At 44.7% G+C, this 17975-nt stretch overlaps 1 protein-coding gene and 1 long non-coding RNA gene across 2 annotated transcripts; one reads left to right on the top strand and one right to left on the bottom strand.

Annotated features, from left to right (window-relative positions):
• Positions 1-238: 238 nt before the first annotated feature.
• Positions 239-3852, bottom strand: IRX5 (iroquois homeobox 5). Its single transcript, XM_024124984.3, has 3 exons — positions 3218-3852; positions 1740-2145; positions 239-1579 (listed from the first exon to the last, which is right to left on the bottom strand). Exons 1-3 carry the CDS (start codon positions 3464-3466, stop codon positions 783-785), a joined length of 1452 nt encoding a protein of 483 aa, XP_023980752.1. The 5' UTR covers positions 3467-3852; the 3' UTR covers positions 239-782.
• Positions 3853-5795: 1943 nt separating this feature from the next.
• Positions 5796-16240, top strand: LOC102974497 (uncharacterized). Its single transcript, XR_447937.4, has 6 exons — positions 5796-5898; positions 8232-8280; positions 9513-9634; positions 11036-11101; positions 14287-14341; positions 15965-16240. It is a non-coding gene; the product is annotated as an uncharacterized lncRNA (long non-coding RNA).
• The last annotated feature ends 1735 nt before the right edge of the window (positions 16241-17975 follow it).

Below are 17975 nucleotides of genomic sequence, written 5' to 3'. Positions count from 1 at the left end.
CTCCCTCCTCCAGGGTCCAATCTCCCCACAGCAGCCCGCATCAGTGATCCAAATCTGCATTCCGGGCAGGGCCAGGTTCCCCGGGGCTCGAAGCCTAATTACGGTTTCCCGCTGGCACACTAGGTTCGGTGGAACCTTTCATTCCCCACTTCGAAAAAAAGTTGCAGTTTGCACCTTTTGTCCAGGGCGATGGACAGTTTATTGTGGCTTCTAAAAAGTAATGAGTGGCTCTGATTATGTTAAAATCTCTTTTAATTAAATATTTTGCATTTTACAAAGGCGGCTGCAGTTCCTTTTACTTTTTAAATCTAAGAGTATAACCTGTTTCCTTTCTGTAATAATACTTCAGCTCATACCCAGAAAAATCAATAGGTGTAAAAAATTAAATTAAACTTGTATTTTTAAACTATGAAACAGTTTGGGGGGAAACACAAATGTATATATTTATATTACAAAAAAACATTAAATGCCTGTACAGGTGTCTTAATTTCATAATTTACTTCAAAGATATTGAGTTATCAATTTAAATACAAAAATGCTACATTAAATATACAGAATAAGATTTAATACAAATCCTTTTTTAAATTTTTCTTTTCAGTTGGTTAAGACATTTTTGTTTGTGTGTGGAGATGTTTACATTTTTATGTCATCCATCTCCAGGAACTATAAACTTTTTAGTAGGAGGGGTAGTTTTGTTTTTCTCTCATGTTGATGGAAAAATAACTGCCAAGGCCATGTTTTTTTTAATAAATTAGGAAAGTCCAGGACCGACGCAGCCCGCGTTAAATGTCGGACATACCTTTCTTCAATTCATAGGGAGAGTCTTTGCACAGGTCTAGCTGGGACTGGCTCCGCAACATTTTCGGGTCTTTAGCCAAAGCGTCCGCTCGGTTCAACACGGTCTGGTTTAATCCATTGAAATGCGAGCTCGGACCCGTTGTAGGGCCTGGCCCGGGCCCCGGGTGGCCGTGAAGGTGTCCGAAGGAGCCATAGTTCGTGTAGCCAGGATAGAAGGGCGCCGTGTAGTAGAGAGGCCGGGACAGCACTGTCCCGCCTGGAAAGGGACACTGAGCCGAGGGCGAGCGCGACGGCGCCGGTGCTGGTGACGCGCGGCTGCCTCCTAGGGCTTGCCCAGCTACGGGCCCGGGGCACGGTGGGCACGGAGAGCCCTCGCTCCCGCCGCCCCCGTCCTTGACCTTGTCCGAGGATGTGGCGATCTCCGCCAGAGACCACAGTTTGGGCTTGGCAAGCACGGCCTGAGGCGGTGGCGGTGGCGGCGAGTGTATGACCGAGGGCCCTCCGGGACCGGGGGGCAGCTCTCCCGCGGCTGGGTGTGGGCCCGGAGCCGGCGCGCCCGAGGAGTAGTGAGGGGCCGGGTCCTCGGCCAGCCGAGCTGCCGCAGGCCCGGCCGGGGAGGGCCCGCCGGCGCGGGGGGGCCCGGGCAGCGCGTCGAGGCGGCCCTCGGATGGCGGCTCTTTAAAATCCGAGTCGCTGAGGCTACCCTCGGTCTCTTTGCCGGCGGGGGTGGGCGGCCCCTGCAGCCGTTCACAGCCTGAAGCCACCATCTGCTCTGCTCCTCCTGCGGACGAAACCCAGGCGGTCAGAGGCGCGGAGGCCGCGCGGCGGGGCCCAGGTCCCCGCCCGCAGAGGCAAAGACCCCTGCCCTCAACCTCCAGGCCCTGCGCGCCCCCTCTCCAGTCCCCCTTTTGCTCAACGCACCCTTTCCCGCGTCCACCAACCTGCATCGGGGCCCTCGGGGTCGCCCTTGTCCTCGGGCTTCTGGGGCTCATCCTCGTCGTTCTTCTCCAGATCAATGTTCTCTTCCTCCTCCTCATCCTCGCTGCGGTTCCGCGGCGTCCACGTCATCTTGTTCTCCTTCTTGAGGCGCCGGCGCGCGTTGGCGAACCAGGTGGACACCTGGGTGAGGGTCATCTTGGTGATGATGGCCAGCATGATCTTCTCGCCCTTGGTGGGGTAGGGGTTCTTGCGGTGCTCGTTGAGCCAGGCCTTCAGCGTAGCGGTGGCGTCTCGCGTGGCGTTCTTCCGGTACGCGGGGTCCCCGTAAGGGTACGAGCCCAGGGGTGCTGCGTACGGGTGGTACCCCAAGGAGCCTGCCATGCCGGGTGTATGGTCGTAGGGAGAGCCCTGCAGGGAACGGGCAGAGAAAGTGAGAGTGGGCCGTGGTCCCCAGTGCCACCTGGGCGACCGAAAGACACTTTCCCTGCGCCCAGGGGTTTTCGGGCTGCGAGGCCCGCACTCAGGCTTCCCCTGGGGTAGGGCTGGAGAGCTCAGACCCTGGGGCAACCCCTCCTCCTCCTCACAAGGAAGCGGGGGCGCCAACTCCTGAGTCCTTGGGGGCGCTTGGAGCCGTCCTGGCTTCCCTGGCCCCTGGTAGGCCCCCCTCTGCCCGGGAACGTCCTCCCTCCGTGCGCAGATCCGGCCACCACGGCCGGGCTCTCTACCCAGAGAGAGGCCTGGGCAGCGGCGGCGACTCTCCGCTACGCGCCCGAGTGGTTGCGCGTTGGGAGCAAGGGTGGTGAGCAAAGGAAGTCAAGGACTTTTTTTCCCCACAGAGAAAGGCAAACGAAAAGCTAAGCCTTGCCTCGGCACTCCCATCCCTCCAAAAGTGTTACCCCAAACCGAAGCCAAGGCGCTTTTCCAGAAAGTGCACCCGGCCGAAAAATCCCGGATGCACCGCAGCTCGCCCGACTTTTCAGAAATTTAATACCTCCAAATCGGATTGCGAAGATAGGATTACGGATTTGCAACATTTTGGAGGACTAATTAAAGGCGAGGCCAAACACATTTACACGGACTTAGCACGCTTCTGTTCAGATTTCGGGTCTATTTCTTTTGAACTACTTTCTCCAAATGGCAAAACCAAAAAAGAAAAAGAAAGAAAGAAAGAAAGTAAAATGTGTAGGGCGGCCTGGAGCTCACGTTTGAACCAAATGCTGCTCTTTAATCGCAGCGACCTCTCCCCAAAAAACCCTTTCCGCCAACTCAGCGATCCGAGCAAGACGCGGCTCTTCTCTCCGAGCAACTCCTGAGCCCGAGGCCCGGGCGAAGCCGAGGGAGACAATCGCCCAAGTTTGCAGGGTCCGCGAGGCTTGGCAGGGGCGGTCCGCGGTGGAGCCGAGGCCCGTGTCCCCCGCAGCCCCCGACCGCCCCAAGCTGCCCCAGCTGCCCTCGTCCGCCCCGGCTCCCGCTCACTCACCACGTACGAAGAGAAGGCGGCGGCTGCCGCCGCCGCGGGGTCGGCGCCGTACTGGAGGTGCGAGTTGTAGCCCGGCGAGGGCGCCGTGAAGGCGGTGGAGCCGGCGTAGGGCGAGAACGCGGAGCCCGACGACGAGCGCCCGAGCTCATCCGTGCGGGGCCCCGAGATGACGCTGGTGCTGTACGCCGGGCACGAGTAGAGCGCCAGCGAGGCGGACGGCTGGTACAAGTAGCCCTGCGGGTAGGACATGGCCACGCACGGGCATGGGGCGCTCCGCGCCGCGGCCGCCAACGAGCCGGGCGGCGCCCTGCGAGGGCGTGCGGGAGGGCACCTGGTCTCCGGCTGCCTCGGGCCGCCGCTCCTCGGGCCCCGGCTCCCGGGCTCCGGCCCGCGGCGCCTCCTCGCTGGCTTCCCGCGCGCCTCCGGCTGCGGCCGCTGAGCCCGCTCCTCTGCGCGCCTCGCTCGCCCCGGCAGGGTTTCCCCCCCCCCTCCCTTGCTGCTTTCTCTTTTTCCCCCTCGCTCTTTGCACTGGGGGGCTCTGCTTTTGGCTTCGCAAAGGTCCTGCCAAGATGCTAAGTTGGAAATTGAGGATTCTGACGCCTTGTGCGCGCCTGAAGCTCCTCCTTCGCGGGGTGTAGTCGGTGGGAGGACTGGCAGGAGCCTCTGCGTGGCCGCAGCCAACCCGGCAGCCAGGCGCGCCTCGCCCTCTCCCTCTTCCTCCCCGGCTCCCTCTCCCGCTCGCTGGCGCTCCCCTCGCCCCTCCCTAGCGCCCGCCTCTCCTCCGCGGCCCTCCTTTCCCCCTCCTCTTCTTTCCCCCCCTCCCCTCCTAGGTCTCTCGCTCTCTCTCTCTCTCTCTCAGACTCTTGAGCGCCGGCCCCAGGATGACAAACACATCCCAGGCGCGCCGATCTCGTCCAACTTTCCTCCCCTGCTAAGTCGGGGTGGAGCGGCGGTTCCGACACAAGGCGGGCCCTGATGGCCGGTCCCGCCGCTTCGAAGCACAAAGGGAACGAGGCCGCGGACCGCGCGCCAGCGAAAGCTCTGCTTTCTGTACGCCGCAGTAAATCGCGGAGTTAGCGGATTTCTCGTTCGCCAGAAGGCTGAGCTCCAAGGCAGATCGCCGCCCACCCGCCCCTGGCTTCTCCCCCAAGCTAGGGGACCCGAGAGCGAGTTGGATACCCGGAATGAAGGCCCCCGAGAGAGCCGGATGGATGCCAGCGTCCAGGGCGCAGGGAGTCCGGGGTGACTGTCCCTCTCCGCCAGCAGCAGCAGGTGGGCGAGAGACAGGCCTTGGACATCTGCACGTCCCCGGCCCTGCCTCCCTTCCACCAACTCCCCGCCAGACGGCGAGGGAGGAGGCACTGGGGACCCAGTACTACGGGGGTGGCCTTTCTCCAGAGAGGTAGTGGGCAAGAGCTGCCAGACGGAGAAGCAGCTACACCGGAGTAGGTCTTCGCCCTCCACTACACCCCCTCCCGCAATGCCTGGCTGCCTCTTTCTCGGGTCTCTGCATTATCCGCAGCTCGCCCCGCCAGGCCGGTGGTGGTGGAGAGTGCGGGTCCTCTTCCCCTTCGCACCAACTCTCGTATCCGCCCACGCTCCACTGCTAACATTGCGGAGCAGTAACCAACCCAACCACCGTTTGTTCAGCGAGGCGCTGGCAAGGCAAACACACACAACCGAGTCACAGGCTGAGCCCTTGCCCACGAAGGCCACACATTTAGAATACAAAACAGACCCTTTGCCTGTCTCTCCACACCGCGCCGCCACAAGCCACAGAAGCACTCGAACTCTGGGACAGACAGGGGCGCTGGTGAACCAGGACAGGGGCTGGCACAGTGTTGGGCACTCCGCTGGGGCCCAGTAGATCGGGGACTTTGTGGCCTTTTATAATGAGGTCACACGGAAGCCGAAGTATGCCTGTACACAAAGTTTCCCTCAATGACTCTGACGGGAGAGATACACTTTCATTTCCTGAGCTCCAACCCCTGCACACAAACCCACTCTCCACAACAGCACACTCTCCGCAGCGCGACTTCACGCACGCGCGCTAACCCCTCCCCTCCGTCAGTTCCCTCCAGGCTCCGCCCCCCAGGCGGACGTCCTCCTACAACCGCTCTATCCACCCGGCCCCATCCCTCCCTGCTTTCACCTCTAATTGGACGCTGGCCTCTATTGGCTCCGCCCTTCGGCGACGTGAGCCCGCTTTCCTCCGAGTAACGGCGCCGAGAGGGCGGGGCTGGGCGGGGCGACGGCGCGCTATTGTCATGGAGACGGGAAGCCGGCGGCGGCGGTGGCGGGAACAGCCAGGCTGAGGTGGCAGCGAGCCGGCCGAGACTGAGGCGAGGCCGAGCGGCCTGGAGCGCACGGAGCCGGCCAGTGGCGGCCTCTCAGGCAGCCAAGGGGCAGTGTCTTCCTGGGCTCGGACAACGCCCGGGTGGTCTCGGGGAGTGCCCCGAAGCGTCCCCGCCCTGCTCGCATCGCTCCCGCCTCTCGCGGCCCCTCAGCTCCCCAGCGCCCGCCTCCCGGCTCCGCCCGCCGCCGCCGCCGCCGCCGCCGCCGCCGCCGCCGCAGCCCTTCGCGCTAAAGGTCGGTAGTGGCCCGCGCGCGCCGCCCGCCGGGGGCTCGCGCCAGCCACGAGGGAGCGTCCGCGGCTCGCGCGCCCGCGCCGTGGAGGAGAGGTGAGCCCCGGGTCCTCCATGCCACCGCGTACCCGCCCCGTTGCGGCCGGGCTTCCTGCCTCTCGAGCCGCGTCCGCGTCCCCTCGTGGACCGGACGGACGCGACGGTGCCCCGCGCGCCTCCGTGGGCATGGGCCGCGTGAACGTTGGGCGGGCTTCTCCTGGTGTGACGGTCCCCGGGCGGGCGGACGTGGGCGTGTCCCCTCCATCCACGCGCGGCGGCTTCACCCTCTCGGCTCTCGTCCGAGATTTCTGAAATGCTGATTTATGAAATGGAGCCGTGGAGGTTTGTGCCACCGAAAATCTGAGTCTGTCAACACAGACATTCTCATTACATCATCATGCCACTCTGGGCAGCTAAGCAACCCCCCGCACACACACACACTATACTTACAAACCCCCCCTCCCCCCCACACTTCGTTTCTTTCTACTGTCTTCTTTTTGGTGCACGGACTGTAGAGAATCCTGCAAGATATTGAGGCATTTAGAATTTATGGTTCTGTTGCTGTGGTTGTCACCTCCGCTCTTCGTCAAATTTGAGACTCATTTCTTAAGGATGTCTCTATTTTCTGGTTTATTTGCACATTGATGGCTCTGATGCTCGGCTGGCCACGGCCGCCCGGCGTCTGAGATAGACTCGTGTTAATATGTGAAAGGGAAGAGCTGATCATTAGCGGGCAGACGGGATTCAGATAACATCTGGCGGGTTTTCTCCGTTTTCATGTGAAAGCTTTCACGTTTTTGCTGGTAAACCGGAGGTTTTAACTTTTAGTCTTGGTAGCAGTGACGATAAGGATACGTTCCCTTCTCTCCACCCGCCTCCCCCCCCCCCGCCCCTTTTCCTCCTTTATTCATCAGCTTTGCCGTTTGGGAGCCTCCGTGCTTTTAGCAGTAGTTTAACTCGTCTCTTGTCACTGAAGCTTTCTCCCCCAGCAGAGGTGGGAGCTAACTCCCTCTGGTTCCAGGTTACCAAGACGACTCCTTTTCTTTTTGGCTTACTATTGCATTTGTATCTTTCCGAACATTTTAACTTACACTAGGGATAGGTATTCCCTGATTGTTCTTAATGAAAAACTTTTTTTAAAAATCTAATTTTAAAACTTCCTAAGAGTTTATTGGTTTGTCATGTCTGCACGGATCCTGTTATACATAACTCTTAAAATTTAGAGCTTTAAAATAAGATCCACAATGGTATTGTTAAGACGTGGTCGTGGAGCTTGCTCTTCGAGTTTTGGCTGTACAGTTGTCATTGTTTAAATCAAGTGCAAAAGAGGTTATTCCTGTTTATTTAGTGTAATAACTGTTTACAGTTAAAACTTTAAAGACTCATAAAAGGAGATCTGCTGTATTTTAAAGATCTCATCATTCTTGTGGGAGAGACACAACATTGACGCTAGGAAAGGCAACAGATTGCTTCTGTCATATCGCTTTGCAGTTTTGGAGTGTACTTAAAGGATTATGATTGATAAGGCTGTCTTGCCAGAGAATGTTGACACAGGTGTGCATCGTTATCTTAATTAAGATCCTGAGAAAATGTTGTCTATAAAATGGTGACATAAGAAGGGCGGCATATTTCTGTACAGTTTTGCTTTTGGAGAATTTAATTGCATGGAAACCTGTCTTTGAGCTTCCAGATTTTGTGAGCACTTTGGCAGCAGAAGTTTTAGAGAGAAATGATAGTTCAGTGTTAGGTGTTCTGGCATGTATTAATACTACTTGTGGCTTTTTGGCAATGCCTTTGTCGACTTGTTTTGTGCTTCCATCTTTGTGGAATAATGGTTCCTGATTTAGAAAGAAAAGCATAAATAGCATAGTATATTGTTAAGCAAACGTTTATTAGTGTTCAGTAAAAATATGTAGAGGAAGGCATGCTTATTGTGCAGAAACAGGATTGTAATAAAAAGGTAAATATATAAGAAATTTATGTCCCTTCACTTTTTTTTAGAAGACAGTCTCCTAGAATGTTTTAATGATCTAAAACAATTTCTTTTTTCTTATTGTCAAGTACTTAACTACATTTTTTATGGAATGCCTTGTTTTTATTTCCAGACACAGAAGAAAACTGTTTTATTTCTTCCAAAATGTGGTTCTGTAAACTTGAATTGATGAGCAAGTGAAGATCGTGCATTTAGACTCTTATTAGTTTAAGGATCTGAATCATAACCTGGATGACCACTAGAATAGTATTACTGTCCTTTACTTCAAATCTCTGAATACCAAATGCCAAAACAATAGCAGGACGGATACTGTTGATTATATTACCCCTTGGCTTACCCAGCACCTAATACCCTTCAACATAAGTATTGCATTAAGATTTCCCCCCTCTCTTTGTAGCTCATGATTTCCTGGAAGCTGGCTGTCCATCAATGTGTATGTAAGATGTGTGAGTGTTTTTCTTTAATATTAAAACTCATTGTAGAAAGAGGAAATGAAAGTGGAGGAGGCCATAGGCGTTATGATCGGAGAGGCCAGGTGTAGAGTCACAGCTCATTCGTGACTCCAAGGATAATGCGCTGCAGAGCATTACATGGTAGAGTAAAATCAAAGAATGACTTATTTAGATTTGTTTGCTGAAACTAAAACAAGAGCATTAATTTTGACATAATTGCTTTACTTATCCCCCAACTCCCCTTCAAAAATTTCTTTTCTGGCAGCTAAGATCAACATCCCAATGCTGTTATCCATACATTATTTCCAAATTTGATATGCTGTGTTAAAAGAAATGAAATAGGAATATGAGCTAATTACCTGTCATCTGTTTTAATAAGTAACACCAAGTAATTATTAATATATTAATATATAATATATTTTTACAGTATAGAAATCTTGTGGAAAATTTCAGTGTTCTTCAGTTGATAATGTGCAAGTAAATGAGATCATGTAATTCTGAGTGAATTAAACATGTTCTTTAAGACAGATTATGAAAACAGGATCATATTTTGGAACAGTGTTTTAACTCTGAGATAGCACAGCCTATTTTGTGTGGTAATAGCTCAATATCTTTGTGTCTTTCCCTTCAGTGTCTACATTGTGTTGGCTCCTGTAGTTTAACATCTTTTCGGTATAAATGTTAGCTGTTTTATAGAGAATAATTGTCCTTAATAGAATAGCAGCTGATACCACTCTAAGAAGATGTAAAATCTTGGAATTATTTTTTTCTTGTTCAGTAATGACTCTGGTTTGCTTTCATAGCACTACTCTGGAGTGTGATCCTCATGACTTATTTCTGCATAAATCTGCAGTATTTTATAGCTAGAGTATACCTGAGCACCAATTTAGCTTGGCAAATTAACTTAGATGCTTCAAAATTGAAAACCAGTATATTCAAATGTAGTTAAAGTTTAAATCTTTATTAGTAAGGATGCACTTAACATTTGTTCAGGAGAATAGAATATAATTTTCTCCTGCAGTTGTCATTTATGTAATCCATTTTTCTAGCCTTTTCTCAGGCTAATGATATTCCACACCTTGATACAGTCTTTAGTTGTTTATTTGCGATAATATAGAGTGATACCTTGGAGAAAATTAGATTAGATATTCATATTTAATATCCCAAAAGTATTTAACCAGACTTCTATGTTTCCTTAAACAGAATCGTTTCCATTTTCTGTGCAGGTTTTAAGTATGATGTTTCCGTAATACATTTGGATGTTTTCAGCTAAGCTCACTTCTGAACCGTGGGGTTCCTCCAAATGTTGACTGAAATTTGTCCTTGCGCTTCCCAGGCTCATCTGCAAGTGAGTGTCTGCACAGTTGTGCTTGTGTGTGGAGTAAACCCAAAATAGCATCAGCGTTTGTTTTACCAAAGTATTTGTATTGGAAATAGGGATGGTCTAAGTATAGAATGTAGAGAATGTCACTTGAGGCCTTTGATTATTAAAATTTTACCAATGCATTGGTAAGTAGGAAAATTTTTGATTCATGGAAATGCACTTGAAATGCATTTATCTTTTAATCTTATCATCGGATAGTGAAATTTTTGAACTCAGTGCTTTTCGTAAAACTCAAGACTAAAGAAAGTCATGATATGTTATAGAAATAGGATTATTATTTAAAGGAAATAATATTTATATCAAATTACAGTTTTTGATTATTTTCATTACCCCAGTTCTTTTAAGAATAAACTTAGAGGGAGTATCAGCTCTAGTCATGGGTACTAAACTCTTTTAAAAAGACAAAGGATATACAGGTGTGCACAAAACTTGTCACTTCTCATCAAAATAGGGGCTGCTGGATACAAGCAGATGAGAAAAGCTATGAGAAAAAAAAAAAAATACTGTGCAGATTATTTGTGTTGCCTAGTGGGGAGAGCAAGTACTGGATTTAGTGATAGAGAATATTTTCTTAAGTAAAAAAGATGGTTGGATGACCAAAAAAAAAAGCTAATTCTACAGAAGGCAACTGTAGTACAGCCTGCAGTAGAATAAGTGCTTCTCTGTGGATACTTTCAAAGGCATTAAAGTGATTTTTAATGTTATATAATTGTTTTTAAATAACACACTTGTGTTCTCCTATCACTGATTGGGCGTTATGGGGCTTCATGTGTGACCAAGAGCTGAAGCATTACAGTGTTAGGAAACACACAAATATGAAGAAAATGTTAAACAGTGAGCAATCTGATTGCTCTTTGTTTGCCTTTAAGCTTAGTTTTTGGTTTTGTTTTTGTTTTTTTAACCACATGTAAACTTGTTGAATTTAAAAGACAGGAGGATTAGATTTTTCTTCCCTCCTAAGGATGAATATAGGAAAAATCTAAACATATATGCAAATTGGTTGAGTTTTATATCTCTTATTAGCCAAAATTTATTATGAAGATTCATATTTATTTCTTTTATACTAATGGTATTCAAAGGTATTAAAACTGATACTTCTTTTGTATAAAATAGGTATGTGAGGGGGGGTTCCCCACTCTTGAAAATATGAAGAAAGCATGTCCTTACAACAGTAATAGGTTATGGTTGATTAATTGAGAAGGTTATACTAAATGTTCTCTAGTGGAAATGGCTAGAGTATGCTTTTTGAGAACTATATCATTCAGGAATAAAATCAATTGAAGTATTGGTAATTAAATTGTAATTCAATGAAGGAACAAACTGCTAGGAAAGATGAAGCTAACTCTTGCTGTTTTTCTCTTTAAGAATCTACAGTCCATAATGGAGCTACTGTACTGGCTATTGGAAGAAGGAGATTCTGAAGATAGGGAGGTAATATTATCTCTTTTAAAAGAATACTTTCCTCTGTAATCCTGTGCCTTTATTACATATAAGAACTTTATCTAGTAGAGAGCAATTTCTTTAAATTTGGGGTATGGAAACAATCTGACGTTCCTGTGTTCAGTTTTCGAGCTCCTCCTCCTGGGGTAATAGGCTATGTTGGGAGAGCTGAGAAATCTCATCTAGGCATACTCAGCACCCTTAAAATAGCTTCTTTCTGAGAATTAGATTTGTGATGGTGGCCTACCCCGTTCTAGTAGATGTCATTTTAGCTTGTGGTTGATGTGCAGGCATTGAGCACATTGCTTAGCTGTCCTCATTTACCTCTCTGGCTTTGTTGCCTTCTCTGGGGGAACGTGCTCTCGGCCGGGTGGTTTACTGCCAGCCACCACCCAGCTCTGAGTGGGAGACTTGCTGGTTGACAACTGGTTCCAGGGCTCTGCCAAAGAGCTCACCAGGCCCAGCCTGGGCTGCTCTAGCGCACTGGAGGCCAGGAGCTCCCACACACGGGTTCCTTCCCTAGTTGTCAGCTTTAGGTCCCTTTCCATTTTTTGTGTAATCCTAGGCTATGGGTAATACTTTCCGTTTCCTCTCGCGAGGTTGGCTTGTTGCTTTCTTTGCAGCTGTTGCAGGGATTCACATGGAATGGAGGACTCTGTTTTATTCTGGATGAGATCTTTGATCATTTCCCCACATGCTTTTCCAGTTTCAAAAACCTAATGCTGGTGTTAAAGAATGAATCTAAGATTCTTGAACAACAAAAATTAAAAATGAAAAATCTGTGTCAGTAAGAAAAGCTTCCACCTTTTCATGCTATGTTGCTACATTGCCCATGCAAGTTAAATTAAAAACAGAGTCAAACCCTTTTATAAATTATCAATCGCTATGTCTAAGAATGTTTATAAAGGCTTAAATTGTGTAATGGGATTTATATCATTTTTTTTCCTTTTTAAGAAAAATGACATACTTTTCTAGTCATCAAAAATACTCCCTGGGGCTTCCCTGGTGGCGCAGTGGTTGCGCGTCCGCCTGCCGATTCAGGGGAACCGGGTTCGCGCCCCGGTCTGGGAGGATCCCACATGCCGCGCAGCGGCTGGGCCCGTGAGCCATGGCCGCTGAGCCTGCGCGTCCGGAGCCTGTGCTCCGCAACGGGAGAGGCCGCGACAGAGGGACGCCCGCACACCAAAAAAAAAAAAAAAAAAAAAAAAAAAATACTCCCTGAACTGTATCTATGGAGGGATATTAATGTAATAATAAAGGGCTTTATGATGTTTAATTATATAATTGGGAAATTGGTAAGCAACAGTAGTAGCTAAAATCAGTTTCTTCTATTAAAGAGCTAGTATACATTTAAAAACAAAAACCTTCAAGAAGGAGACTCTTTAATCTTTAAATCATATGATGTTTTTGGTTAATGCAACAGGAAGAGGAAATACACTAATCTCAGATTCTTTTCTTCTTGGCTAGGTAGAGGTTGGAAGCAGCTGAGGAGCTATTAACATGTAGCCTAGAAAAAAAATGATATAAAAGCGATTACTTGGAAGGCAGTTTACATTTGCAAAACAATTCAATATTATGTCCTTGACCAACTTTTACACTTCATATACTTGGGTTATTACTCTAGCTTTTAAACTATCAATCTATGGTGTAACTTGTGTATGGAATGCAAGGGTATTTTTGAATTGACTAGGTCTTGCCGGTCATTCTAAAATGTGCTACAATATTACAAAGTTGAAATGTAATATTTATTAATAGAAGGAAAATATAAAATTTAATATCTGGGCAACTGTGACCTTTAAACCTACTTTAAAAGTATAATCTTGACATCTGTGACACTATTTTTTGTCTTTGTTGTATAGATAGAATTATGGATATTCTACAATCCAAATGATTTATTTATTAATTCCAAATTTTGTTCTCTATAATAGACTTCTAAAATAAAAAGAATATGTGTTTTAGTCATGGACTAATTTATTAAGCATTAGTACACAGAAAAGCAGCCTTGATTAATTTAAAACTGTGAAAGGGGGCAGGTAAAACTGTTTTCGGCTGAAATTTACTGATGCAGTAACCATTTAAATTAAATGTTTGTTAACCTAATAGTGATGGCATTTTCTCCTCCTCCTCCTTGTGGTTTTGTCCAACTAGATGTTACAGTGGCAGTTGCGCTGACTGTTAAGTGTTTAAATGATGACACCATTATGTGAAGTGATTTTGAAATGAGAGATTCCAGCCAAGAATTACATCTGCTCCCATCTCCTTCAAATCATACTGTCTGGCAGTACAGATTATGATTGATTTGTTTGTGACAGATTGCAGGAAACAGTCATTGATTTTTCAATATTTTACCTTAAAATTATTTACAGTTGTAACCATGGGGAGGTATTTCCATGGGCTGTCAGCCCCTGAAAGACTAGGATAATATTCCCTGCTCTCTGACAAGACAAATTACCTGTAATGAGTGCAGTAGCTGAAGGGTATACTTTTATTTTAAAATATGTCAATAACCCCAGTGACTAAACGAATATTGATTTAGCATAATGAAGCCTGAGTAATGTGAAAATGAGCTTTTTCAAGGAGCATGGTAAAGACTTTCTTTTTAGCTGGTTGTAAGAAGCTTTTCATTCTTTTCAACTAGCTAGTGGAGATAAGGAGTTTTCTATGCAAACCATCAGGAATGATAGTGTGTTTGTGATAACCAGGGTCCGAATATTTTGCCCTTGCTTTTATCGATTCTTTTTCAGATCTTATTTGGAGTCTTACTTTCAGTCATAGACTAGCTACTGATTTGCTTGCTCTTATCTTTAACCAAATTAATATTTTGCATTAGAACCTCTGGTATTGAATATTAAAATATAATTCTATATACAATCATTTGTAGATGACATAATAATTATCTTAAGACATTTCAAATGGGTCTATTGTAGTATTTAATGTGCTGTATGTTATGGTAGAATAATTCCTAGTCCCTGGACATCAGACTGCTTTCAGTGGGAATGAAGATTAATTTACTTAAGCCCTGATATTTTAGGCATCATTGCATGTTTTCATTTTTGTCAGACTTCCGCCCACCCTTTTCAAATGTAATTCTCAACTTTTTAATGGATTAAGATCCCAATACATAAGGTCCTTCAAACAAGAATGATAATAAAGTAGTATATTGCTTTATTTTATAGTTCATCAAGAAGCCAAAGATCTTATGCCTGACTAAGTATCTCCATATCTAACTTGGTAAGGAGAAAATAGGGTAAACAATGCCTATAATATATAGTAGAAAAGTCAGTATTTGAAGATGTCTAACTTGTATTCCATGGGAACCTAATGTATTTTATGATAACTAATAGTAATAAAATTTTATTGAAAGCAATAGGTAAAGTCCCTTTAGAAATTAAAAATGAGTTATGATTTAAAGAAAATTCAGATGGCTCTTTGTGAGTGCTAGTTCTTTTTGTAGCATTGCATTGGAAATGTTGCAATAAAATGAAAAATATAAACATATCTTTTAATGGAAAATAGGATAGACTCTAGAAGAGAAAATTATCGTTTTATTTTTTCCCAGGAATTTGCCTGAGGGTGTGACACAGATGATCTCTGTTACTTGTCTTAGTGTGTCCTGCAGTAAGCTGGATGCTTTATAAAATACTGGTCCCTTGGTTTCAAATGCTGTAAGATTTTAGGTCTCCATCACCCCCTCTCCCCAATTTTTTCCTTTTTTCTATAAAGGACCTTTGAAAATAGAAATATAAAGGTTGTACTATCATCACATATGAAACTGGTAGCCCAAATTCTTCAACCATTAATTTGGTTTATAGTTTTCTAAGTTGATATTGTATCCTTAAAACTTATCTATGGTTAAGGCCTATCTATAGATATGTCCTCCAGAAAAAAATGAATATAGATTTTTTTTCCTCAATAGTTTTTTTAAATGAAACGTATTTTCTTCATACAAATCTACGTTAAGGAAAACATCTATATTGTTGTTTAGCTTATTTTGGAGTAAAATAATAAATGTATATGGTAAGTACCTCCTGACCCCATCATTTAGTTTAAACCTATCTGTTCCTTTTATAGTACATGTGCAGAACTATTTACGTGAATAAAATTCAATAAATACGTAGATAAAGTAAAGCTTTTTCTGGGGAAATTATTCTCTTTTGGATACTCTGCCCTTTTCCATTTCTTTTCTCCCCTTGGAAAAAAAAAATCTTGCCCTTGTTCTCCTTTAGGGAAAAACTATTTAGATAAAGTGTTTTTAAATCATGCAAGTCATTGCCTGGGGTTGGTTAAAACATTTACTTTTTTGAAAAGGAGAAAATGCCCCTGTTTTAAAAATCTTTCTTGTATTTGTATCTATTAAGATAAACAGTTTACTTTGATACGGTACATACCAATCTACTTAGTTAATTTTTTTTCCAGAATTCATTTTACTGTGCTTGGTCTGACCTTCTATGATAACTTAATATAGGAACAAATTAGCATATAATTCTATTTTCCATGTGACCTCAACCAGTTGCAGAATTGTACCGCCACTTTTGGGGCGCAGTTTGATAGTTTATGTAGACTGTAGCATTTTTAAGTGTTTGCAAATGTTCAGTGCATCCTGCCTAAGGTGTTATCGAAAATGTTTAAAAGTAAGCAGTTAGAGGAAATACTCACCCCTATTCCTAAGGTATCAAAATGCCTCCTAAAGGTAGCATTTTAAATTAGTGTGCATAATTGATTAGTGATTTGTCTTTCTCCCAAGCATAAAGCAACAGGGCAAAGTTAAGTGAGGTTGGTGAAGTATAAGAAGATATTACAGACTGATGGTGACAATGATCATGGTAACTAAATGGATTTTTTTTTTTCTTTTAGATTCAGCTATCAGTCTGAAATTTCCTGTGGTCTGTTCAGTCTAGATGCAAAGGCCATGGAAAAATCAAGTGCTCAAGTGGTTTAAATATGTTTTGGATGTTCTTATTTATAGATTACAGTATTTTTCCACTTAAAATCCACAGTTGTCTTGCAGAAGAAGGTTATGCCCTTCTAGATCACCAATTTTATTTGACATGCTTAGCATTGTAATGTATTACCAAATGCTATCTGTTTTAATCAAAGTATAGAAAAAATAAAATCAATTTTATATGTTGACTTTTTTCTAAAACGACTTTATTGGATTGAATGAATGTTTATACCTGAAAAAGAGCGTTCCAAAAAAAAATCACATTCTCCAACAGAGCAATTCTTCTGGCAATCTGGTATCGTTAGAATAGGTTTAAAATCACTTTCTAATGTGACTGTATTATATTTATGGGAGAAAAAAGACTTGAAAGGTATCCTTATATATATATTTTAATTTTCTATATTAGTCCCTCTGGAATAGAGCATTTTCTTCTCAAAAAATCTATTAGCTCAACTGAGATACAAGAAAAAAATCATAACTGGCAGAGCATTTGTTACGTGTTTGAGCAATTTGTAATGTAAAGAAGGTTGACATCCAGTCTTTCACAGAGTTGTTACATTTGGGGAGACTGAATAATGACCGTTTGCCTTGCCATTGGGAAATTCCTTGTTGTGGCCTTTGTGGTGGCTGTAGGAAAACGGAAGGATTCCTCTGTGGCAGACAGGCCTCTGGCTTCTGTGGTGTGAACACTGTCAAGGGGTATGTCTCGTACTTCATCCACTTCTGTAGTTTTTACAAAGAAAGTGCTAAATGATAAATTCTTAAGCTCAGGTCTCCATATGGCAAAGTAAATTTATTAGGCTAGAGTGTTTCTTTTTTATTTTTAATTAAACTTAGTATTTTGAGATCATTATAGATTTCACATGCAGTTGTACTAAATAATGGAGAGGTCCTTTGTACCCTTTTACCTAGTTTCCCCAAATAGTATGGTGTATAGTACAATATCACAACTTGGACATTGACATCAGTACAGCCAAAACACAGAACATTTCCTTCACCACAAGGATTCCTCGTGTTGCCCTTGTATATCCATATTTGCTTCGCTCCTGCTCCCCTTCCTTAACCATAGCAACCACTAGGCTGTTCTCCATTTCTATAATTTTTTCTTTTCAAGGATGTTATATAAATGGAATCATATAGTATATAATCTTTTGGAATTGACTTTTCTCACTCAGCACAAATTTCTGGAGATTCAACTTGAATATTTCAAGTCTGTTCTTTTTATGTTTGGGTAATATCCCATGGTATGGTTGTCCCACAGTTTGTTTAACCATTTACCAGTTGAGACTTCAGGGTTGTTTCTGGTTTTTCACTATTACGAATAAAACTGCTGTAAACGTTCGTGTATAGATTTTTGTGTGAACGTAAGTTTTCATTTTCCTGGGATAAATGCCCAGGAGTGCGATTGTGGGTCATATGATAATTACAGAGAGCATTTCTTTTTAAGACTAGGATTGATTTTGTGTATGGAAGGGGAGACAAAGAGGACATCTACATTTTTGTGGTATTTTTGCTTTAACTGGATTTGTTTATGATTTCAAAACATGCAGACTATCTTAAATAACTTGTAGCTAGATATCAAAAAACATTTCTTCCACAACCTAGATTTTGTTCTTATTTTTAGAGAAATATTTTTGAGAAAAAATTACTTTTTGGGGGTAAACAGTTTCTTTGTAAAGGAATAAAGGTAGACATACATTTTAGAAAAGATGCTGCAAAGCTGACAGGTTACTTGGGGAAATTTTCCAAGTGTTAATAGAGAGACTTGACGTTCAAGGATATATTATAATAGTTTTTCAATTGGTAGACTCTAGCTTTTGTCACCACCAAGTTGCCTGCAGTTTTTATTTGTAGAATGAATTCATTATCTTTACAATTTGTGTTCAGCGGTATTGCATTCAATGTCCATCTAATTCAACTATA

The sequence above is a fragment of the Physeter macrocephalus genome, chromosome 17 (genome assembly GCF_002837175.3).
Source record: "Physeter macrocephalus isolate SW-GA chromosome 17, ASM283717v5, whole genome shotgun sequence".
Lineage (NCBI taxonomy): Eukaryota > Metazoa > Chordata > Mammalia > Artiodactyla > Physeteridae > Physeter > Physeter macrocephalus.
This window is presented reverse-complemented; position numbering and strand designations above follow the sequence as displayed.